The 26,026-nt window shown below is 44.4% G+C and overlaps 2 protein-coding genes across 2 annotated transcripts in view; one reads left to right on the top strand and one right to left on the bottom strand.

The window, feature by feature from the left end:
* LOC133361203 (serine/threonine-protein kinase D1-like) overlaps positions 1–5,847 on the top strand; it is a 45,094-nt gene extending 39,247 nt beyond the window's left edge. Inside the window, exons 17-18 of the mRNA XM_061580090.1 lie at positions 2,224–2,309; positions 3,445–5,847. Coding sequence (XP_061436074.1) covers positions 2,224–2,309; positions 3,445–3,765 — 407 coding nt within the window. The 3' untranslated portion in view covers positions 3,766–5,847. The remainder of the gene's footprint in view (positions 1–2,223; positions 2,310–3,444) is intronic.
* A 65-nt stretch (positions 5,848–5,912) lies between these two features.
* Positions 5,913–24,696, bottom strand: NDUFAF7 (NADH:ubiquinone oxidoreductase complex assembly factor 7). Its single transcript, XM_061580079.1, has 10 exons — positions 24,490–24,696; positions 19,822–19,985; positions 19,304–19,384; positions 18,739–18,849; positions 18,039–18,270; positions 17,848–17,906; positions 17,131–17,244; positions 16,224–16,367; positions 15,219–15,395; positions 5,913–11,020 (listed from the first exon to the last, which is right to left on the bottom strand). Exons 1-10 carry the CDS (start codon positions 24,557–24,559, stop codon positions 10,811–10,813), a joined length of 1,362 nt encoding a protein of 453 aa, XP_061436063.1. The 5' UTR covers positions 24,560–24,696; the 3' UTR covers positions 5,913–10,810.
* Positions 24,697–26,026: the final 1,330 nt, after the last annotated feature.

The raw sequence follows: 26,026 nt of genomic DNA, 5'->3' as shown, positions 1-26,026 counted from the left end.
CCCCCTCCGATATACAGCGTAAGCTGCACAAGAAATGAAAGGAACTTGAGCAAATTCTAGATTTGAAGCTTTCGTGACTGCAAGGATTCATACTCTTCGTTAAGAGTATGAACTTGACCAAGACGATGGCAAAAACAAGTTAATAGAAGCGTATTCTTAGGTTTTTTCGGTAAAGTCACGTAAGTAAAAAAAATTCATTAATAAAAGTAAAAATAAGATAAAATAAAAAATACAGCAATCGTGCTGTGACGGTTCCACCTGAAGACGGAAGCTTGTGTTGCCTCCGAAACGTCGTGATTTTTATTTTTGTATTTTATCTTTATTTTACTTTTATTAATTTTAATTTTTGACCTACGTGACTTTACCGAAAAAAAACCTAAGAATATGAATCCTTGCAGTCACGAAAGCTTCAAATTTAGAAATAAATAGAAGCGGACACGCGACGGCACTCCACCGTGAAGGACCGGTGAAGAGCAAGAAGGAGTGGGAGCCGTCGTCACGCGAGCCGCACTGAGCCGTCGTCACGCGAGCCGCACTGAGCCAGCTTAAGAGCTGTGCATTAATTGCTGCTCGAGAGCTCTGCATATTTAGAGAAGCGGGGGGAGGGCAAAGCTCTTACAATGTTGCCTGAATAGATGAGTTCGGCATATTTTTTTTCGTTATTCAATTTCCTCCGTGATGGTGTCTGGCTTTGGAATGGCGATGACACAACACTGCGTAATGCTTGAATATGAAACGGTGAATATGGTTGAGTTAGGGAGCGCGTAAGATGAGTGGCGCAAATATTTTAAAAGGATCCTCTCAGAATCGAAGTGGTTTTGTGTTGTTGTTGAAAAGGCTGTCCCCCCTCGCTCTGTCTCTCTCACCCGTGAATATCGGCTGTGAAGTGTTGCACTGTTGTGGTGGGTGGTGGGGTGGTGGGTGGTGATGGGAGGGGGGGACGGTGGTGGTAGGGGGGGACACCCAGACCTGCATGCCAGGTGCTCACAATCACAGTCGTCGCACGGCAACCTAAGTGCACTTCACTTTCTTCGAGTCGAATTTGCAGATCTCATTAGCCCAGCCGTTCGACGCTCCATCAGCCGATGCGCTCCATCCCCCACAACCCCCCCCACCTCCCTCCACAATCCAAACCTGACTCTCTCGCTCTCGCCACAAAATATCACGAACAAAACAAAAACTCGGCTAAATGCTCCCCTGATTGGCTCGGATATATGCGACTCTGCAATTCCGCCAGCAATTGGTCCTCGTGAAAAAAGAAAGTTGCTAAAACTGTGGAATCGCACGGCGCGTGTCCCACTCGCGAGAAACGCGCGCTCTTTACCGCTCGCGTTCGGTGCAATTCGCGCTGAGCGGCGCGCGGAATGTGCCGGCAGCTTCAATCCGTCGCCCGAATGCTTCCAATTTTCGTAAACAATTTCAACCCATCTGCGGTCGGTCAAATTATCAACGGTGATTCAAACTTTTTTTTTGGTCAGACACAATGTATAGGCTACTAGAAGTGGTCAGAAAATGACGACGGAAATCTACAGCAACCTCCTGCGGAGCCCGTTTCATTTCAGAGCCACGTCTGTAAGCACTCAGCGTAGAATGCACAACGCAGTTACGCATACAATGGTAATGACCGTGAGCACCCAGGCAACTTTAATGTCCACAAACCGTGCATGTGCACATATGAATCTCCTGGATTTGCATGCAGTATGCATTAACGTGGCGCTGTTGGCAAAACAATAGGGCTTCCAATCACAAGGGCAATTGGTTTGAATCCAGACCATTGTGGAGTGTAGTTTCCCATTAATCTACGATCATTAAAATGAGCTCCATCAGCTGATATCGCTTTGCTGGGAAGCCACTTGTTGTAAAATGTAACATTTACTACCATACTAAGTCGGCGTCGGCCCAAACCAACCGAATGTTGAAGGCCTCCGGAAGCCATTTGCATCTCTCACGGGCCTGCAATGTCAACAACCGACCCTGGGCCTACACACAAGCTGGTCTCCTCTGCTGGGTGGATGGACTCTTGGAGGCATTCCCTCCTTTGGCTGCCACTCCGTAGTCAACCCAACCGCTAACCCATGCATGGTGGTAGCATTTATCGGCCGCCATGCAGTTGATGATTTATATTGTTCCCGTCACGCGTACGTGAATATTCACGATTGACTTTTACACCTTTTCTGCGTTGCTTCTGCTCCTGTTGCTGCTGCTGCTGCTCCTCTGTTACAGCCATCGACTTAATTGGTAACCTGCTTCAGGTGAAGATGAGGCAGCGGTTCAGTGTGGACAAGTCGCTGAGTCACCCGTGGTTACAGGTACAGAGCCCGCAGTGGGACGTCACCCTGAATGGAACCTCGGAAGGCACAAGTGCTATGGTGACATTAAGGCCGTAATTATAATATATATTGGGGGGGGGGCATCCTCCCTCCCCCCCCCCCCCAATATTCAAATATGCTCAAAATGTCCCCCCCCCCCCCCCAATATATTGCTAGGAAATAGATTTGTTTATATGACTGTGGTTATGGTTGTACTTTATAAATCCCTAATCTCTGCCATTACATACAATGAAACAAGAAAAAGTAAAAAAACCAGCAATGTAATACAATGCACTATTAGACATTATCGTAAAAAATAATAAAAAAAAGTCCATCCTATGTGTTAGTTAATTTTTTAATATTTTAGGCAGGAAATGGCAGGAAATTCGTTTTCAATGTTGACTCCATGGCTATGGCCTTGGGTGACATTACCAAAACTTGGCGGCTGGTGTTGTATGTAAATTATATGGGGAGTGGAAGTGGAGTGATTAGGTCACGGCGCTATGAACCAAGCGGCCCGAGTTAAAATCCTGGCCACGCCTAACATCAGTGGTGATTATCTAAACTGGTCTCGGGCCTCTCTTGGATCAAGTCGGCCGTAAATGAGTACCTGGTTGCGGTGTGTAAACACCGGTAGTTGGGAGACAAAGGTGGCGGGGCGTGGCACCGCTCACACCGCCCCTCGTACACTATTGCTGCTTGCTAACAGCCCTTTCCCCAACAGCCTGTATGTTATATTCTTGGCTCTTTCGGTAAAGTCACGTAGAAGGGAAATAATAAAATCATCATCAGGCGTGGTTTTCACACCTGATGATGATTGCTTGTGTTGCAATCGAAACGTCGTGAGAATTTTATATTTTTATTATTTTATTATTTCCCTTCTACGTGACTTTACCGAAAGAACCAAGAATATGAATCCCTGCAGTCACGAAAGCTTAAAATCGAAATTTAGCCTGTATGTTGTACTGTATGTTGATCTTCTTACGCACTATACGTCACCAACCGTGCTAATCGGAGGTGCGTGGGGGGGGGGGGGACCACAAACTAAACACAAACAGCGGTTCTAGAATCTTGACCCCTCTTGACCTTTGCGTAAAGGCCCTCCCGCCCCCGCCTCGCCCGGTCTCGCCGGCAGGACTACCCCACGTGGCTGCAGCTTCGCGAGCTCGAGCTGCGTCTGGGCGAGCGCTACATCACGCACGAGAGCGACGACGCGCGCTGGCAGGAGTACGCGCGTGACCGCGACCTGCCCTTCCCCGTGCACCTCCGCGACAGCCTCGACCACTCGGCCGCCCGCTGGAGCTGTGCCGTCTCCGCGGAGAGAGCGGCCCTCGCAGAAAACGGTCGCTTCCTTCCCGACGGCGGCGGCGGCGGCGACTGCTACCGCCGGCTCGCAGATATCTCAAGCGACTCGGACATCGTGAAGTGTCTGAGCAAGCGCGTCAACAGCCTGTGATTGTGTTTCATGTGCGAGCACACGTGTCAATCCACTGCTGCTGGGTGGTCGGACTTCTTAACGCCGTGTGGGTTGTTGGGGGGGTGTTTGACCGGACTTCACCGTGCTGGTCAAATATGTCCCCGTGGCTCAAGGTGCACAGCCGAGGAGAGTATTTTTTCTTTGGTCATCCCTTTCAATGCCTTCTCATGCCCCGTTTGAGGACATTGCTAAAGTGGCTGTTTGATAAGAGGCTGTGGTTGGTGAGATGTTAGTGTTGGTGAATTGTGTTCACGTACAGCTCTTGTATCAGTCCGTTGAGGGATGAGGGCCTCCGCCGATGAGGGCCTCCGGGTCGTGGGGTTCTCTGACCGTATCTCAAGCTGGTCCGTGAGAGTTTGTGAAGGTCGGGTGCATAGGCGTTGCAGCATTGCACAACACAATGGATATTTCTGCACTGCCTTCTGCTGACGCAGCCTATTAACTCTTGTTTGATGCATGGTGGTCGCCCATCCAAGCGCTATACAGGCTCAAACCTGCTTAGCTTCTGAGATCTGAAAGATCGTCAGCATTGCGGGCGAATCATCCAATTTTAAAGAAAGTTAAGTCAACCTGCACTAACGAGCTTTGGATGGCCTTTGGCAACAGCAACCTTCAGCCTCCAGTGTAAATTCCACATTCCCATGGCAGGGGTTAGTCTCCCAGCATTTCCACTGAACTTCTCACAAAGTAGGGACCGAATCGGCCCCTCACCAGGAATTGAACTCCCGACTTTCTGATTGCGATTCAAGCGCTCTTCTGACCAACAGTGCCACTTGCCTGGCTTTGACACGAGTACAACAACAATTTAAATTAATTCAGGATCCAAAAGCAATTGGATTTAGAGATGCTTGACGCATTTTTGTTGTTCATCAAACCGCATTAAGGTCGAAGAGGGGTGGGTGGATGACGAGGGGATCGGTGCAGGGAAACAAAGAGAGAGCAACGCAGTTGGCACAGCCCGGGACCAAACAGCCAGGGCCCAGCTGGGACAGCCCGGACGAGATGTTAACTCCCTCGCCTGGTATACAGGAGGTCGTGGGTTCGATCCCGACCCTGACGCCTGCTGCTGTATATTGGGAGTTTGCGTGTTCTCTCTCCCCGTGGTCGCGTGGATTTTCTCCAGGTCCTCCGGCGTTTCCCTCCACATTTAGAATCAACGCGCGTTTAGAGCAGTGGTTCTTCTTAACCTGGGGTTGCACGCATGCCTTGGGGGGTGCGTGATGCCCTTTCTGGGGGTGCGAGACATGCCAGATTGTTTCAGAAGTTAAATAATTGAAACCCAAATTAAGCACGGGCATGGAAGTATAACTACTTTGTTTCACCAAACCCTCTATGTATTTATTAACATGTTTTTTTTTTTTACGATTGAGAACCAAAGGGGTGAAAGGCTGCAGTAAAGGTTAAGAACCGCTGATTTAGAGGATCTGGCCGCTATAAATCTCCACATGACGTAAAGCCACTTCGCTGAACTATCTTTTTTGGACAGGTCGCTTCTGAAAGAGAGCTATATAAGCTCAGTGGGCCTTACCTGCTAAAATAAAACATTGTTTTGGTTTATAGTTAAGTTCCAGGGCGTCCTTGGGAAATTGGTGCCCTTGAACGAGTACAGTATTAATAATGTGGAGTTATTTCATCCAGTGAATCATTTTTTATTTTCGTTGGAAAGCCACCTGAATGTGCCTTTTGCCGAGCATGGTGGCAGCACAGACCTGTGGTTCAGTGTGAGACTGCCGACAGGGCTTTAAGGTGGCCTGTGGAAGGCGCTAAATCAAAGTACAGGTTCCCCTCGCTCTATGCGGTGGATGCGTTAAAAAAAAGAGGGGCGCACAAAGCAAAACTGCACGACACAGCTGCCTGCCGAGAAGCACACACAGCACAATACACAGTGTTGTGCCACATCCAAGTTTATAGCTGAATACGGGTTCCCCACAACTCCGATTAGCACGGTTGGTTCTAGATTTGAAGCTTTCGTGACTGCAAGGATTCATTCTCTTAGTTCTTTCGGTAAAGTCACGTAGGTAAAAAATAAAATTAAAATTAATAAAAAATAAAAACAATAAAATCACGACGTTTCGGACGGAAGCTTGTGTTGCCTCCGAAACGTCGTGATTTTATTGTTTTTATTAATTTTAATTTCATTTTTTACCTACGTGACTTTACCGAAAGAACTAAGAGTATAGCACGGTTGGTTACATGCACGCGTTTCCCTGGTTAACCGACTGCTCCTGACCATTATCCCTCTACCGTTGTCGCGTCGTGAAGCGAAGCCGGGTAACTTTAATCGGCTCCCATTTGCGGGGAGGATTACTCGGACGTTGCGGCTGGACCAAGGATTGTTGTGGACACGCGGAATGTATCCCCTCTGTGACTCATGTTCATTGGCTTCAAGAATAACAATAATCATGAATAAATCAAACATCCGTACATAATTGGTAGAAATAGGTTATCCGCATATACGCGAAATTGCACAAACTGAACCCGCGTATAGCGAGGGAGACCTGTGAGTTGGTGACCTCTAAATCAATGGCAGGTTTGAGTGATGATGACCCCTTTTATGCGTGCGTTGTTATTTCTTGTTGGGTACGTGCTCTGGTTTTCTTTCAAAAACTAAAAATTCGAAAAGCAGAATTGGTCAAACATCCCAAAGAGGACCGTCTTGAGACTCAGTCGAGTTTGTTCCCTGGGTAAGTGAAGGGCGTTGTTCTCGTATGTTATTTGACAACTGCCATTGTTATATTTATTGTCCTATGAAAGTGTTTTTATATATATAACGATATCAGGAAGGCTGAAAAGATCAATTTTAAGTGAGATAACGATTGTCAGGATTTTAGATATATTCTTATCAGTTTACACAGAAGAAATAAATTTTGTATCTGGCAATTCATGCCACTATTGGGGTACTGCAGATGAAATAATCAGGTATCCTTTTAATATTTTTTTAAATATAAACTTGCAATGTCAACCTTGCAGTTTTCTAGAATGTAGTTATACGAACGTTAAGGCTTTTGCTCTATTTTTAATATTATATTTCATAGCTATCAAGATTTACCCTCTGCATTTATGCCGCAGCATATCTGTTGTCAAAATAATGCAAGAGTCAAAGCTATAAACAAACGGCGCAACGTATAAACTTGAAAACAACAAACACATTTTCTTTTAAACATGACAAATATCTGATATTTACGAAGGTGACAGTTAAAAAAACACAATAGCTGTTCCACCATTCTAAAACATGCACTGAGCCTAGTGGTTACAAATTGATCCCACATCTGATTCTCGTGCCCATCATGATCATCGGCCATGGTCAATCCACTGCTGGATGAAAGCCTCCCCAAGCCGCCACCACCTGTGACGCAACAACCACCGAGAACCTAATTCTCATGTCAACAAAAACTCAACACAATCGTCAACAATACTGCCTTTAAATTAAATATAAGTCAACTTATCGGGCAGTGGCCCGAGAACCACGGCTGGGGTGGAGGGAATGATGTGTGACATCAGCGCGACGCACGAACCCGGCTCAACGCGCCAGCCATCCAGGAAGCCAGCCAGCCAGCCAGCAAAACTTTTTTTAAAACATCGTATGGTTAAATTATTTTATGTTATATGAAGAACTATTTCCTGAAATGTCACCGACATCTTTCATTTGAAGGCCACAGTGTTATTAACGAATGTGTTGAGTTTTTTGTTGTTGCTTTTATTCAGGTTTGTGTACCACAATGGCAACGCAGCATGACCAAATAATTTACACACCAATTTCCATGTTTTGTTTTTTCACACACAAGCCAATAATTCACAATACAATTATTATTGAATCAGTGCTTACATGTACGATACATGCATCAAATTGATTGTGTGAAAAACAATGATTATGATTAATGCCACGTGTAATAGGTTCACGTGATACTTTCCAACCATTAACGATCACAACATTGACAAAAATGAAGCATGTCTTGGATAAAACACGTGACCCAGAATCGCAATAATATATTGGATCACGAGAGAGGTTGTTTCAGTCTGACAGTGCACGCCTGTGTTACAATGGAACCACAGAAATTGGATCTGAAGACACGGACAGAGTTTAACGACCAATGCATTAATTTGGACAGAGATGAAAGCATTCCACATTTGAACTTAAAATACATTAAAAATAATCTATCGAAAAAAATCTCAATTACGTGTCTGTCTTTAATGAATTTTAAATAATTGAGTGTGTGGTCCATAATCTTGAACGTGTCCGATACCAAACACGAATCTCCACGGCAACACCATTTAACTTCTGGATGATTGCTCACAGATGTCCCTCTTCTTAGAATTACCCACTGTTGTGCAGCAACACACATTTAAAATCTAGAAATACGTTTCAAAACTAGGTCATCGTTATTGAGCATCGACGAGTTGGATTGGACAAGCTGCCACTTAAAACGGGCTTTGACTTCACGAACGGCGATTCGCGTGCTGTCTTTTTAACTTTTCACACGATAATGCAACACCTGTTGAGATTAACGATTTCACCTGTATTGATCATGGCTGCCCTACTTTCTAAACATTGCACACTCACAGCAAGACCACTGTGATAAGCAAGCAATATGTTTGAAAGTGGGTCATGCTATTCAACATCGGTGAGTGGGACAAGATGCATCCGAACTACAGGTTTTGACTTTGCTAAGTTGTTCCTGTTTTTTCTTATTTGTTACACTTATAAGAAAATCATGCAATACCACTGTTGAGATTAATTACGATGCTTGTTTAACAACATACCTCTGCTGAACTGGATACTGCCATTTGAAACTCATGTGTGAGATGCCAGTAAGAAAAATAATAAAGCTTGCAGTGCCATTGCAAATCAAGGCTGAATGTGCTTTTGACATTTTCTCCCTACAGAAAGGGCTTTGGCTTGGTGCCACCTGCAGGATAACTTGGTGAATGGTTGTTACACTGATCAGTGTAAAGCAGAGGGCGTGGTGATGCGTGGATTCGTCAAATGATATCAGTTCTTAAGGCTCGCAATTTTTTTCAAAGCTTCGTCAATTCGGGGCTGTATATCGGGCTCCCTCCCCATGCCGTGCTGGCCATGGGGATTGTATTACCATGCTTTCCCATTGCAGGGTCAACGCGGTTCGTGAAGGCTCACGGTACACGGCATCAAATCGCGCGCGCAAGAATTGATCGTTTACGATACTTGAAAATTGTGTGCGGATGTCCTGCCGCTACAAATGGGCTCATGAAAGCGACATGAACACACGAGACAAAACGAAATGAGGACCAAAACAAGCGAGAAAGCAAAACATTGAATTCGTCCATCAAATTATGACGTTGAACTGCGACAATTCCCCATGTTGCTGGGAGGGAGGGTAAACCGTTGACACCCCTCACAAAAAGTGGTGTGATAGAGTAACATAGAATGGTTATCCAGGCAGGCATCCACAAGAACTCAATGTACTCAGGAATTTTTTAAATTAACGATTATCGCCGTGGCGTTTATCTACACATGGCAATACGTTGGGCCTAACATCAGGATTGTACCCGTAGGTTCTCTGTAAACAATTCCAACCTCGCCACGTGACGTAGTCACATGCATGTACACAACTGTCTAAAAAGTCAAAGAATTACATTTCAAACATCATGTACAACAAAGACTGGCCCTGAATTGTGTACGTTTTCCCGATACCATTGTTGTAATCACATTGAATTGACATGCAGTTGTACCAGAAGCACAACAACCGATATATAGCACAAGTTGTATAGAATTATAATAATGAGCTCTTTGCAGTTTAAACAGATTAGACTAAGCTGTATTTTGTTGCCTGTGTTGCTGCCAATTTAGGAATGAAGTCCATGCCAATTCCAGCTTCAATTTAATCAATATCTCTATCCAAGTCCTCTTCTACCAAACACATAAACAAACACGATCAGTATTTATTGTTACTCGTTTATTTCTTACGTTTCTCCAGAGTTCACGTTTAAAATTTTGAGGCTGCAAGTTACGTGAAACGGAGGCCTCGGTAAAAGTTATGCAAGTGTGACATGAATCAAATCTGTACATGATGAGAAAATCCCATCATATAAGAGAATAAGAGCACAGGTTGGAACACAGACTTCCCCGAACAGTCGTATGGAGGTAACCAGGTCCAAAGTGGTCCAACTCTGTTCACTGCTGCCTTGCAGTCGGTCACATTTACTCAAATTTATTTCCATGGTGACCTAAGGCAAGAGGACCACAATGCACTTCTTCTAGAAATGCTGAATATTTCTGCCAAATGCACAGAGGCTTGTGCTTTGGACACATGATTGTGCGCTGCTTGAAACTTAAAACCCACTGCGTTTGAACAAATCAGAAGAACACGTCAGTTGGCGAGTGGTTTTAAAAGTGGGTTTTTTGTGTTCTCGTTATCAAACACCCAAATAAATAACAGAGCAGTGCAACTTATGATAATCTTTGGAAGTGACCTTCCACTCCTTTACATTTGCATTGTACATTTTAGAATGTTATAGTTGTACTCTATTTGATGGGTTCACATAAATGGAAGTCTGAGTCAAGTGGTGGTGCAGTCATTCGCGCGTTACGCTATTTACTCGGCGACCCGAGTTTGATTCCCAGCCATGCCTAATATCAGTGATGAGTAAGGCAGCCACGTGCCCAGCCAGTGCCAACAATTGCCCGAGCTCTGCGGTTCTCCATATGTTACATTTTTTCAGTTAATTAATCAGTCTTTACATGTGGGAGAAAACCAGAGCAACCGGATGTAAGGTGGCAACACGCTATCCCTTACAGCCTGAATAGGTGGGGTCCAGATTTAAATATGTGGGAGACCACAAGGGAGTTTCACAACGTTTGTGTGATCCACGAACACTCACCTCTACAGTCTAGGATTACAGACATACACCACCACCGCCCAGCTACGAATAAGTGCCAAACCTCCATAAGTGAAAGGCATACGGAGGCCTCCATCCAGTGGTGGGCGAGTTGTAAAACACGGTAGAGTTACAGAAGATGTGCAAATGCAAACAGGACTTTTGTAGGTCATTTCATGACGAGTTCACTGAAACCTGGCACGGGTGGTGGCGCTGGGCTCTTTGTAGGTTCCCGAGTCGGGCCGGGTGACAATCGTGCACTCGGAACTAAGGAGAAGAACTTGAATCGCATGCCCATCTTCTCTGGGCTCATCAGCATCTCGTAGCCGGCCAGCAATCGCCGGCGAGTGTCGGCGTCACCCGCGTTTCGCAGCAGAATCTGAGTTTGAAAAGAAAGCAGAGACCACCCGGTGCTGTCTATGGAGGTTTTTCAAAACTGAGAAGATCGCGAACCCTGAGTAGATAAGTAACAATGCATCGATTGCTGAAGTAATATCAATTATTTTGCTCGTGCACCACATTTGAGCGCATGAAAAATTACATCTCATGACTTATGCAAAGTATATGCAAGTTAAAGCTTGACTTAAAGCTTTCGTGACTGGAGGAATTCAAATTATGTGGGTCTTTCAGTAAAGTCACGTAGATAGGTTCAAAGAAAATAACAAAAAACTACGACGTTTCGATCGCAACACAAGCGGTCGTCATCAGGAAGACGCACACTTGTGTTGCGATCGAAATATGCAAGTTATATGCTAATTACACGGTAAAGTCAATGCAGCGAACAATCAGGACAATTGATCAAACTACTGTGGGGGGATTGGGGGAGTGCAGGGGATGGGAGGGGCAGGGTAAATTGTTGTATGGCCACCCCCAATGTTCAACCATTTGTTTAAAAGGTGAGCACCTTCCATGACATCACTGATGCATTGCAATGACATCACAGAAGATTTAATATTTAATGTTTCAATTCTACACAATAAATATTGCAATGTTAGTGTCTGCCAAACAACCTTTTGTTGTGCCTTAATGATACCCAGTATTGTTACACAATATTGGCCAATGTGAAGAATGACATTTGTAAGAAAACAAAAATTGACATGAAAAAATAACGAGGATGTGCTAAAGTTGGAACGAGGGTTTATGAGAGTTCAAGAATGTGTGCCACGGGCTAGAGCCCTCATTTCCAGGCTGCCTCTGGACATAGGAACCAATGGACGACATGTCCCCACTTGACCCTGCACAGACATCACCCCCCTTTTTCAGCTACTGGTGACACAAAAATATCACGTGCAAAGTTTGTGAGGGTTGAGTGAAATATGCATAATTTAAAAAGTCTGCCGCACAAACGAGTTGGAGGGGCATTTGTTTACAGTACCAAGCCTTGGGCGAGCCCGAGAGAACTTCCATATTACCGTGGCAATGTTGGCACCACTGAAATCCTGGGTTAGATTCCGGGCAACTACCCGTGATGAACTGGGTTTTCCAGTGTAGTGAGTTCGTCTTTGCCCAGTCACCAGACCGCACGCAAAAAACCCACCACATTTTATATTGCTCTGCAGTTAATTTGTGTAAATTCAAGGTATGTAATTTAAAAAATTTCAGTTTGACTGCAATGCGATGAACACTACTTTGTAAGCAGGGCAGGTGGGAAAGTGGCTGCCCCCTCGTTTGGATAAGAAATCGCTTGATGATATCTCGGAAGTAGTCCTGTGATATCCACCTCCGCTGAACATTCTCGAACATGGGTGCTTGCACTGCCCTGCAAGAGTTCCTTTTAGGATTGTTCGCTTCGTGAAATGATACCGAGAACGCAATCTATAAAACAATGGGAAAGGTGTCACAACCGATACAACGATCGATCCTTCATTTGAAAATATGCATCCCTGAATCTTGGAAATTCACTGAATCGCAAGTGGGGGGTGGTGGGAAACAAATCATTAACATCTGTATTATAAATGTAGAGTCTCTCAGGCTGTGATCACTCACACACTCACACAGACCAATTGAAACTTGATGTAAATTCCAGCCTCTATCCTATAACAGCATCGACCGGCACAAATATTAATGATCCATAAGCTCTTCGTTGCATTGTTCCCATCGGGTCCACTGATGAGGCCACGCTGTAAGCTGAGCTGCTTTCCGAACGAGCATTCCGAGGCCCTTTTGCCATGTCAGAATGTGTGTTCGGCTCGGAGAGACGGAGGGAGAATATGAGATGCCGGAGTAGGGAAGCTCTCAGCTCCACCATTGTGGGCATGCTTTGTGCTGGTGAATACCTCGCATTAAGAAATTCAATAGCTAAGTGCAATATGAAAACTGGTCTTCATGATAAGCACGAGAGGAGAGCCCAGTGTGGGGGTGAAGCACACACCTGCAATCCGGCGCTTTGAGGGCGAGGGGTGGTGGACCCCACACATTTATGAAACTCCCAACCCACTGAGGCTGTGAGGTGACCAAGAGATGGCAGTACAGCAAGCGGGTGGAATCCAAATGTGTGGAGCTTCGAGTGTTATCTCCTCGTACGAGTGTGGTTTTCTCTGGGTACTCCGGCTTTATACCGTATGTCAAACACTAATTCGTGGAATTGGCCAAACATTTCCATGCAGGACCCTCCTGGGAGTCTCAAGACTCATGTAAATTCCTGGGTTCACCTGGGCATTACTGTAATAATTATTTATAGAAGGTGTGCACGTAAATATTTTCCTCCTGTGCATATATCTATTCCTCCATGTGTGCATATCCTTTCTTGGCCCATATTTCCACAAGTCACTGTTAAACTGTATGTTTCACAAACGCATTAGCTTTAGATCAATAAACATAAAGAATGAATTACTTTACCTGCGTACACGATTTCAAGTAAAATCGGCTTCATTGAGTTAAAATAATTTAAATAGCTTCGGGAAACGAACACAAGTGCTTACAATATAATGTGACACTTTTCCGAGAGGTGGCATCTTAATGATTTTTTGTTCTTTCCTTTCATTTCTTGGCTCCTTCCTCTGTTGTCACAACAAGTCCCGGTGCTTGTTGACAAACACACTTTCAGGGCGATAAGCCGATAAGGCGGGCACACGCATCGGCGTGGCACTGCGTGAGCATCTTCACTACCTCCACAGGTGCCGTGCCCTGGAGACCACAAACAACTCCTGAGAGCCGGCTCTCCAGCACGCGAGCCCCGGGGCAAGAAAGGAAAGCGTGTGAAAGGGGTTCCGCTGGCACGTAGCTAAATCGCAACTCTGCGTCAATACATCACTCGCACTTCGAATGTCAAGAGCTACAAGATGCCGCCGTAAACATTCTTCACAGAAGCAGGGCATAATACCAACCGGGCCGGTCCAAGTCGACGACCTGGAAAATATTTCCAGACCCAGCGAACTGCAACCAGTTGAAGGGGATGAGAATGGAAGGAAATGTATGGGGAAAAAGGATGCCCTTTGTTTGTAGGTAAATGACAACGCTGTGAGAATACATCACCCGCACTTCAAATGGATGGCAAGCGCGAAAAGAGGCTGAGAACGATATTCATAAGCAGGAAATAATTTCAGTCCGGGTCGCTGAACCGGAAAGCACGCAGCACACTGCATCCAGCATAAACATCTCACTATGGCTGTCGCCACTAGTCACGTGCCACCTTTTACAGTTTACGAGCATCCCAAAAAAAGAATCGGTGATAAATCAAGCCCTGTTCGAAAGGTCAAATTTATAACATATGCAATCCCAGTCAAGTTTTGTGTTGTGGTTTGTATGTCTGTTTATGTTTATATCTATATGTAACAGGAGTTGTTTGAGTTGATAGAGATTTTAACCAGACACAATAAGTCTAAGCCAGTTAATTAACCTTAATGACATCCCTGAAAACCATATGGAAAATCATCCCACGGCAGGACCGACGTGAAAAATGTTAATAAAATGACTTAATGATGTTTACTCGGATAAATAAAGCACACATTTATTTACAATTAGCATAACTTTGTGATTTTAAATAATTACTTTACAAAGCCATAAATATTCTTTGGGTCTTTCGGTAAAGTCACGTAGATAGGTTGAAAAAATATTAATTCCTGCAGTCACGAAAGCAATAAATCCCAATGACAAATGTCATTCAGTTTAATGAGGGCTAAATGCGCCAAGTTCACTGTGCCAGGAAAAACAATTCAATTTGTTTTATTACAGAGCGGTGTCCTGTACACAGACAAGCACAGACACGCACGGATCTGGCAATGAAGTGTGCATTCAAGGTGTAAAAATAAAAAAAAACTATTTGGCAACGGGAAATTAAGTGAGATTTGCAATTGGCGGTGATCTTATGCTACGTCATCTTTAGCTTGGAACAGTAGCAACAAGGAGCAAGCGAGACGTAGCTGCTATGAAGTGTGCAGGGGGTGCAACTGCAGAGAGACCCACAGGACAGATGGGCCGTGGACGCAGAGTTAATAATAAGGCGGAGAAATTGGGACAGGGAGTCCCATTCAATTCCTTGCACGAGGGTTCATGCTATCCACACTACACCACTGACAAAGAGCCTTGATAGGCCACCCCAAGCATGTCTGAGCACGAATCTGGGTCCGAATTCTAACCTTCAAGCGCAGGTCGATGCCCATGTTTTGAAGAAAATCTCGCTGGGCGATTGGCCCCAGGCAGGTCACCCCGTGGCCCTCGGCCGCGCGACGCAGGTATGCAAAGTCGACGTCGGCCGTCAGGTCAGCCAACCCCGGGGCGCACAGCACGTGGTGTGGTTTGTGGCCACGGAAGCCCTGCGCGCACACGCATGGCAGGCAAAAACACGGAACATTACCCACACGGCACATGGTGGAATCAAATCGCATTTATACTGCGCTCGCCATTGAAAGACAACTCTAAAAAGCTTACCACATTATTCAATAACATAGACTGCTAATTGTAAATGAACCTAGGTTATGCATTAGAAAAATTGCATGCCCCGTTTAGGTAAAACCGTGCACAGTTTACTGTATAATTTGACATGACGATATATACACGTGCAGCTCTTTTCCAATCCACTGCTGGATGAGGGCCTCTCCATGGCATGTGAATGCGAAAATGGAACAATGCTGAAATTTGTGCAAAGAATCGTAGAGATATATGATTATAATTACACCAAGAGAAGTGAAGAGGGGCACGTGAATCAAAGAAGAAAGTGACACATCATCTTGACTTTATGTATGTATGGTGAACTTCTTTCGCACTGTGCGTAGTCAACCGTGCTAATCGGTGGTGCGGGTGGAAGGCCAACAAACTAAACACAAAAAAGCAGTTCTAAAGAAATGAGTTTTCAATCTAGATTTAAAAGTGCATCGCTCCAGTGGCTTCCTAATATCGGAAGAGCATTCCAGACGGCCACGGAAATAAAGTAGGCTTGGGCAGGACACATCGCTCAATTTGAATGACGGCCAATGAATACAAGTTACAATCAAATGGCAGCCAAAGGAAATAAAGCACCGGGGAGCGGATGACCACTGTGGGGATGGAACAATGAGATTAGCAGTGAAATCTTAACACCATGGCATTGCAGGATCCGCGCCACTTTGCCTAGTTTTGTCCCATGGCGAGAGGGGGGAGCTCACCCGGAAGGTGTCGGTGCCAGTGCCCTCGTGTCCATAATCGGCGATGAGCGCCCCCCCGCCGTGTGCAGCCACGCGCTCGGCCAGGTTCGTCACGAGCACCGCGGCCTCCGCACACACTTCCACGTGCTCACGCACCTCCCCGGCCTGCGGTCCGACGAGCGGAAGAATCGCGCAGCTGCTTGTGGCCACGCACCCAGCACCGGAGCTTAACATCTCACTTACTCAATATTGTTGTTGCCTGGATCGCTGGCCGGCTGGAGAAGGCACGTGACTGGTAGCCACAGCCGTAGCGGCAGGCATACTGGACGTGGTTGTGCCGGGCGCATATTATCCAGGGTTGCCGGACTGGATAGACCCGGCTGAAATTAAGCCCTGCACCACAGCACTATTCCATTGCTATTCTGTCATACATCGACAGATTAATATATTCTCATCTAATGAGCGTTAGATACATTCTCGTAGACCTATTGTACTTGGATTTTGTAATACGAGCAATGCAAGTCTGCAAACGACAGAGGGCAGCATTTTCCCACACATGATCTCTGAATACTTGAATCCCAGCTTTCAACAACTCACTCCATATTACATGCAACTGCTGAATCAGGTACATAAAACACCACGACACAGCAACATTTTTTTGTTAATCCCGACAAAATCAAATTCATTATAAAGGGCCTGCATGGAATATCACTTTTCGTAAAAATGCATTAAGTTAATTTGGCAGTTAACCATGGCTTGGCTAATGTATCATCCACCTGATCAGCCCTCCATGGCCCTAAATAAGGGCCAGGGCAACCCCATGCAGGTATTATTACACGCAGCTTAATTACGTGAGATGGCAGAAGACAGAAATCTCAAAAGCGAGACAGTGCGGATTGTTTTTTTTGTTTTTGTGTTTTAACCTGACCTGAACAAGAGCACTCGAGGCCAAGCTGGGAGTCGGAGCCATCACAAACCTCAACCCAAAAGGCAACTCTGGATCAATGTCGACCATCACCTCCCTCCAGCCGCGCTCCGTTTTCTGTGTACAAACAACACCGCTTTTAGGTCGTTTTTTTCCCCCATTACTGGCTAAAAGTAACAAAGCACAGGTTTACAACTCGTGTCGGGCAGAGGTACAGAAACGTTTCATTCTGGAGCTGCCCAATAGGATTTTCAAATAGCTTTTTGTGGGCCACACATTAGTCAATACTAAACTTTAGACTGTATCCATTAACTAAACTTAGCACTCTATGCATTAATCAGTTAGGTCTGCATGTATTGACTGCGGTGCTCAGAACTTTGAATCATAACAGGTGACAACGCAATTTAAAACTAGAAAGCAATGGCAGGTCACACACCTTCCCCTCTGGTATCTGATTAATGTGGCCGATATGCTTTCAGCAAGGGACAGATATCATTTGCAGGCCGATTCGAAGTGACTGGCCCCATGATGTGGCCAAAGGCCGTATGAAATTAAGTCACGGGTGGTTTCTCCTGATGTGGTGTACAGTGTGCAACTCAAGCATTATTTATTTACATTGTGGTTCTCGTAATGGAAATCAGGTCGTACAACAGAACCGATTAAGCACATTTTCACGAGCGATCCACAGCCATAAAAACACTAAAACAAAAGCGCACTAACCTTGAACGTATGGATGGGCAACGCATCAAAGAATTCATGTGCCACAAAGAAAGTGAAGCCTATAAAAAAAATGACATCACGTCAAATAAACGTTATTACTTAAAGCTGTTACGTAAGATTGTTGATATTAATAAAAAATAGCGTCTTTGGTTTTCTTTGTTGAAACATTAAATGAATTTGGCACGGTTGACCTTCTGGCACATCTTGCAGATTCCGATGCCAGCAGACTGGAATTCCACTCCTCGTTACGCGTTGTTTGTAGGTGGAAGATTCCGCTTGCGCGTGGGAATCCAGGTTCGACTGCTGCTCTTGCGTCGTGCCGATGAGCACCTGCTCTTGCACCTCGCTCAATGTGGAGCTCACTTCCACCAAGTGCAGAGTCACCTCCGTTTTGTCCAGAACTTGCCTCAACTGCTCGACCACCTAGAAAGAGCAGAGAACGGATGTGGAGGATTCTTGTTCACACTGCGGGGAATTTAAGAATCAACGACAAAGATTTTTGTAGAAAACCGTAGACTCGCATATAGACCCAGTGATTAACATAAAGACCATCAACCTCACATAGACCCTTGGACTCACAAAGACCCATATATATATGGAAAAATCACAAAGCTTTTGATTAATGGAACTCATTGTTAGAATCTGTGTGTGTGTGTCTTTCAATGGTGTAATAAATTCAAACATTTTTGAAAACCAATATATTTCACCCTTATTTTTCAACACTAACCTATGTTACCGCAGTCTTGGGTGAAATAACATTAGGTGGTGTATTTTATTTTGTTGATGAGGATTGTGATGTGCATTTGCATGTATGTTGAACTTCTTTCGCACCATACATAGATAACTGTGCTAATCGGAGATGCGGGAACTGGTTTAAAGGGGAGGACAAACCCGGAGCACATCACTGGCCAGGCTGCCACGTCCTGGGCCCAGCTCCACCAGACGAAGAGAAGGGGGCTTCCCAGCAGCCACCCACTCGCTCACGCACCACACTGCCACCAGCTGAGGCCCAACGGATGACAAAAAGAAGATCCACAACCACACATCATTGCTGACCGTGGCCCATCTCCATGACGAGTGGACAATCTGCATCTTTGTCAAAAGGAGCTTCTCCGAAACTGCTCAATAAAATTTAAAAGAAAGAAATTTTACTTGCAAGCTTACGATGTTTAGTTTATTGAACGGACAATGACATTCTCAAGAGAAAAAAAGACATTTTAACCGGCATTGTTTATCCCTTCTGGTATTTACATCTCAATGCATAGTAAGGCAAGTCAAGTGTCAAAATCATACAACAGATAGGCATGTGGGATTGGGCGAAGCCAAATAAGTTTCACGTGAGTTTCATATCACCCCATCAATAGGACGGGGCTGCCCACTTGTGTATCATACGAAGCTTAGCTACAGCAAAGTGTTCATTAAATGTAGTTGTGGAAAACACAAGACGCTTGTGTACCTCTCCAAATATCTGGCTGATCTCTGGGGATGTAACAAAATCGCCACGCTCTCCAAGCATGTCGTGGTGGATATAGTATCCCTGCAAAAGAATTCGAATCATATCATCACATACAAGAAAACGTGGTGTAATCCGCTGTGCTCTGCACCCAAAACAATTCACAACACCTGTGCAAAGTGTACCTACTGCACCTAGACGTGTACACAACGCTTGCCTTCATCAGTAAATGGAAAAAAGCACACACGTGTTTTCAGAATAAAAATTCGAGTAATAATTAAATTATAAACTTTCTCCTTCAATGAGCTTGTAAAAAACAGGCAGGTTAATTAAAAAAATAATAACGCGTGTCACGGACGCTAAGAAAACAAGAATTTGAAGTTTCGGCTGACTTGGCTGATATTTTTACATCTGCTGAAACATTGAGATTTTGGTTCTGACAGACAAGAATGCTGTGGATTTCATGTACAAATCAAATATGCTCTCGTGACGGTTATATAAAAAAACACCGCGTGACCTGCCTTTGCGGGGTTGGTCAGAACCTCTCGCATGTATTCCGCTGTCGATATGGGTCCAGTGGCCTTGATTTTAGACACCAAATGCTTCAGCATCGGCGTCACCTCCACGCCACTCTCTGGATGAGTGGATGAAAATCTCTCGACGTCCTTCCGCGTTTCCAAAAGACCTATAACGTCATGTGGTACAACGTTAAGATTATTGCAACTTAATTTTCACGTGCAAAATCTATAATCGATTGTTTTAGCTCAACAAGCAATGAAAGAGGATTCATGGATTGCAAATGATCCTCGTACTCACAACACGCGCATATAATTGCGCTTGAGAAACTAGATGATTAACAATTTATATCACGTGTGCAATTATGTAAATGATGCTATTACATTTGCACTAATGGAGTGAAGAAAATTATTTAATTGAAATAGATCAAAAGAGGAATAAATACAAAGGACATGATGTAAAATAAAACATCATACATTTCACAACTGAGTTGTAACCCTGAAATGTGACACTTCATTGAATCGCTGGGGAAGGTGCCGGAATGAGTACTGCCTTGTGTTTACATTGTGCAGTAAAAAAAGTTGTTGTTTTTGCGTAAGTCGTGCTGTTCAGGAGGCTACCGTTATAATTTATAAATGTATCATATGAGCTAGAACAATATTTTTTTGTAAGTGTATATTTCTAAAATATAACGTGCGATTTACAAAAACATGATGAAGCATGCATGTACATTTACTTCATGATCCCATTACAGGGTTCAGAGTTTATCCTTCATTGAAACGGAACATGGTTTAAAAACTGACAATATATAAAAAAAACACATCTTTGGAATTTTAAATTAAAATTCCTATAATTACGATTCAACAAAGCATCAGTAAGAAAGTCGGTAATTACGGGTGGGCTCAAAAGGAAGAGTTTAATTTTGCAGGCAGCGAGGAATGCAAACGACGCTCAAAACCTAAGGCCGTCGCCGTCACCCCCATGAATACCGCTCCCGCTTCTATTAAAGGATCGTGGAGATTGACAGAGCTCGGATTGTGTGGCGACGATCTCACGACCCCAGGGTGCAGCCCTAATTCTGAGCGTCACTCAGAGGCTCAGTCGGCCCGCTCAGCTGCAGGTGACTATTAATTTGGGAGGGGGGGGGGGGGAATTACCGTGCCCGGCAGCCGGCGCGGTGAATGGAGGGTGGGACCGCTTGTGAGATGAACGTGGCCGCCAGCATTCGACACCAGCACTTCGGTGGCCGTAAGAGCTGACAATTCCTTCACTTTATTAGCCGGAGACGAGAGGCCCCGGTGAGGTGCGTTACCAAGCTTCACCAGTTGTGGTTGGATGCGGAGGGCAATGTTCGTGGTTTCATTGTTACACTGCATGTATGTATGTAACTATGCATGATGGAAACGTGTACTGTATTGGCTATTTTAAAATAATGAGGCACGAAGCTTGGTATTGTTTTTAATACATTGCTTGCTTACAATTTTTGTTTTATTACATCTAAATATATATTGTGCAAACACTTTATCATTGATATCCGTCGATTTGTAGTAATATTAATCCTTAATGGGGTTTTGTTAATAAATTGTATAGGCCACTGAAATGGACCAGCAAATACAATGGGCTGCCAATCAACAATTAGCAGTGCTCACAAAACAACAGCCTCTCCGCTCAGTTCATTCTCTCAGTCCCAACCCAGGCTACATTTCAAAAAAAGGGGGCCACAGAGGACAAATCAACTCGACGCCAGGTGAGGTATTGTGCGTTAATGAGGCAGGAAGTGGGACGGCATAAAAACCCCATTAAGTTCTTTAATTCGTGCAAAGTGTGGAAAAGATCCACAAAAAGTGTGGGTTTTTTTTTTGTTCACATCATTTGAGCGCTTAGCCGTGTCAAGAATTGCCTTTGTTTAAAACAGGGGGGGGGGGGGGGAGCCTTTGTCCATAGGTGCTTGTGCTGGTGCTTTTGCAGAGAATGTTCCTCTAAAAGGACCCTGTCTGCAGCCCGGTTGGTGTCCCCGTGTGTGTTCAGTCTTAATGGTGTCGTGCTTTTGTGATGTCCAAGGACCTGGCCTTCAAAATCCCAAGAAAGAAATTGGCAGGGGTCCTTCGTCCCTTCATTTAACATGTACCATTAAATTAGCCGCAAGCCCTCACTTCTAAGCTGTGGATCTGGAGGGAGGGGGGGGGACTATTACTCTATATTAACCAATTCAGGTTAGAAAATAAAGCCCATATACTGCATTTAAAATAACATGCATTAGCAACTACGAAGCAAAGCATATTACAATACGTGTAATTTGCAGAAAAGAACGTTGAGAATGAATCCGTTTATTTAACAAAAACAAGAATGTAAAAAGGAGTTAAAGTTTGGGGACTTATTTGCACGTTGAACTGCTAATTAAAACCATACAAATAATAACATATTCCCAAACATTTTAGCACATTGATAAATACTGAGCTGTGTCGAGCAAACAGCCAATCTGGCGAAAAAAACATTCTTAGTTCTAGTAGGAAATCATTATCAGGCAATTAAACTATAAACAGGCATTAGCTTGTGGCGAAAGCAGTAATTTTCTAGTGCCTAATGCCTTGAAGCCAGTGGCCTCTTAATCCTTTTCAAAAAGTGCAAACAGCAAAACAGAGCCATCCCTAATCTGGTGATTAATCCACAGTTGGAAGCTGTTCGCCCAAGGCTTTGGAAACATTAGCTTGAAGCAGTTCAAATTACAGCAGGGAGAAACTAAAAGCAGTGATTCTTCTTCTATCGCAGGCAGCGTACACGATACGACATCGGCAAGCCAACTACACGGCCATAAAGTAGATCATATTAAACTCACATACAGAGAGTAATTAAAAACACTCATCAATGGAATAAAAAAACGTATTTATGGAATGATAAAACATACAAGTGCAACACTATTTAGAAAACAAAAGTACTGAGGCTTTCATATTCTTTGATACTTTCGGTAAAGTCACGTAGATAGAAAAATATTTTTCTCCGCCTAATGACGACCGCTTGTGTTGCGATCGAAACGTCGTGCGTTTTTTGTTTGTTTATAAAAAAAAAATTGTATTATTTCTATTTGGTTATTTTATATCGACGTGACTTTACCGAAAGAACCAAAGAATATGAATTCCTGCAGTCACGAAAGTTTTAAGTCAAATTTTTTCTGAGGCTTTGCTGAAAAAGATGTACTATTATTATTCAATCAAATGCAGTTGGACAGCATTGTCGTGTCTTGCATAGTTATACGGAGAAATCTCCTCTCATGTGCCTACTCTTGCCCACTGTTTCTACTCTATCTGCAACTCCCAAATCGCCCTAGAATTGGTATCGTGGAAGTAACATTATCCATTCTATTATCTGCCATGTAGAGCAGAAAACAAAAGTAAGCGAGAAGTAGCGGAGAATTAAATCAGTCGCGATTTTGCGCACATAACCTCGTAATCTGGAATTTACTGGCACATTGATCCAATTATCCGCGCTTTTGCACGGGTGTTAAGCAGTCTGTCAATCATTCCATTATAAACACGTGGCAAGTGGAGACGCGCGTTTTATCCACACACGGATAAGAGTAAAACGTAAGGGGAAAAACCTCGAATATAATTGGACCCACAAATATAACACCACACATGTGTAAATCTTATCTTAGCTACTTGTTAAATTCATTGATGCTACCATCTCAATTTTTTTTTATCATTGTAATCAATGCAGTAGAGTGTTAATAGTTTCAATGTATCGTCGTAAATAAACAAAACGCATTGTCGCCGTAAAGAATGATACACAGAAAACGACGACTTAGTTTGCTATCTCAGCGAGTTTGACAAAGCATTAGCTCAAGACCAAGTATTGTTGAGGGTAATCCATTTAAATGTCACAGCCCTATGTTGATCCACTGCTGGATGAGGCCCTCTCCACACCGTGAGGGTTATTCGACCACATTTCACCACGTTGGTCGGTGCATATTTCACCACGTTGGACATGTGTGCGGAGCATAGACGTGGGCACATTGAAGTGCAATACAACAATAAATGTTGTTGCATTGCCTTCTGCATGTGCCCAAGTGTCGACATACTCGCACTCCGTACACAAACCCCACAAAATACGACAGTGATGTTCGTGAGCACCTAGCTATGGGACGAGCACACCCCACACACCCGGCCGCCTTTGTCTCCCCTGTGTCAACGTTTACTTCACACCGCGCCAGATACTTATTTAAGGCTGAGTTGACCTAGAGGAGAACCCAGGGTAAAACTTCCCATGCAGCTTGACAAGTTGTTATCCGAGGCCGGGAATCGAACTGAGGTCGCAGGGTTCGTAGCAGTGCATTGCTTGAACCACCATAAAATGTAGAATAATTCAGCGGACGTGGTAAATCCACTGCTGGATGAATTCCTTCCGAACCCGCAAACTCTCGCCCGATCCTGCGACATCACAATACAATATTACAACATGCAACCACTGCGCACTAAAGCTAAACCTTACACACGCGACGGCACGTTTATATACGACTCGCCTCACTGCATAAAGTGCGTCGTTTAACGCAACTCCCGCGCGAAAAGTAAGTCACTTTTCCCTCGCTCCGAACTCGGTTGCCGCCCGCACCGACCCTCGACTAGAAGCCGCTGCCGGGAAAGGCGCCCCGACCCCCGCCGGACTGCGGCGCCACTCACCTAGGCCTCGGAGATGTCGGCGATAGAGACGACGCGCGTCGAACAGCGAACGGCGCACGACGGCACTCATGACGATTTGCCTCGTCCCTAATCGATTATAAATCGTCTTGCTTTGCTCGCTGCGAGCATTTAAAACGCAACTAAAAAGGGCAAAATAATAAGTGAACTCGGCACGGAGCGCGGTCGTGGCGGGCGACTCGCCGCTTGTGGCCGTATTCTCTGGATCACGAGAGGTGCTCGCACAGAACTTGCATTTGTGTGTTAAAGTTAACGCTAACAGTGCGGCTTATAATGCGGTTCGTGTGCTGAGTGTGTGTGTATGTGTGAGATAAAGTTTGTAAAATAAAGGGAAAAATAATCTATTGACAACCAGGCACACGAGTGGGGAATTGCGTCTTGTTTTATTTCCCGTAGTGTCTCGCAATCGGGGGATTACGGTAACAGGCCCCAGTGTCCACCACGTGCTTTGCACCGTCAGTGGCGCACAGGTCACGTTTTAAAGGGAAATTTTTAGGCTGAAATATTATAATTATAATATTGTTGCACGAATTCAAGTATTATTCAAATAACATTTAACTATTTAAATAACAGTACGTAAGCATTATTTAATTCATATAATTTCCATAATTTTATGAAAATTGTCATATTTTCATACTGTAATTTTAATAATGTTTAAATACTTTTTACATTCGCGCATTCATTTTTGGCCAGTAGGTAGCGATTAACTAATGAGCGGTGCATCTTCTTGGTTCACGTATAAACCTAATATAATGTCTTTATTAAGTTTTTTTTCCCCTTCTGCGTGACTTTACCGAAAGAACCAAGAAGATGAATCCCTGCAGTCACGAAAGCTTTAAATCGAAATTTAATTAGTGGTGTTTCGTATTAATTGCATGCACTCTGTATTACGAGGTTTTGTCCCTATAACCGCAGGGTTACAAACGCAATGGGATTCCCGGGTTCCGGAATTTCGCTCCGGAAAAATAAAATACCAGAGGAGAATATGAATAGGAGCGACGCGCGGAAATATAAAGGAGGGGTTGGACGGATTGTGGGTAGCCCCGGAAAATATACCATGAGAAATTACATGATGTCTACATCACCATATTTCTAAGTTTTACATTTTTTTGACAAATTCTGCATTGGGTAGGCGTTCCATACGCATTTTATATAAGCAATTGATGATGGTGACAGATGTGTTCATAGCTCGTAAATCAACCTTGCGGTGGAGCCGTGGCGCAGTGGTTAGCGCGCTTCGCTATGACCTGAATTCGATTGCCCCGGGCCGCATCTGGGCGGAATCAGTGGCAAGCGATATCTGAACCGGTTCACGATGACAGTCGTGATGAAGTATGGTCAAACAACCTCCACGATCAATATGGGCCTGGGGACGTCTTCATTCGCCAGTGGATCGGCAAAGGATCGTGCGCTATTTCTAGAGGAACGTTGCCCATATTAGTTTCTAATGTGTTGCTCTTTTTTCTTCTTACTGATACCGAAAATGAGATTCCTTTATCAACTCAGGTGCCTATACATA

This window comes from Lethenteron reissneri, chromosome 8 (assembly GCF_015708825.2).
Source record: "Lethenteron reissneri isolate LAM-NWPU_2019-01 chromosome 8, ASM1570882v1, whole genome shotgun sequence".
Taxonomy (NCBI): Eukaryota; Metazoa; Chordata; class Hyperoartia; order Petromyzontiformes; family Petromyzontidae; genus Lethenteron; species Lethenteron reissneri.
Note: the sequence above shows the minus strand (reverse complement) of the source record. Positions and strands in the feature narration are given on the sequence as shown.

Coding starts and splice junctions, on each gene's coding strand:
- NDUFAF7 (XM_061580079.1), bottom strand. CDS start 24,559: ATGAGTGCCGTCGTGCGCCGTTCGCTGTTCGACGCGCGTCGTCTCTAT. Junction 19,385..19,821: donor TTCTGACCAACCCCGCAAAG/GCAGGTCACGCG, acceptor ATTCTTTTGCAG/GGATACTATATCCACCACGA. Junction 11,021..15,218: donor GCATCGACCTGCGCTTGAAG/GTTAGAATTCGG, acceptor TTTCAAACTCAG/ATTCTGCTGCGAAACGCGGG.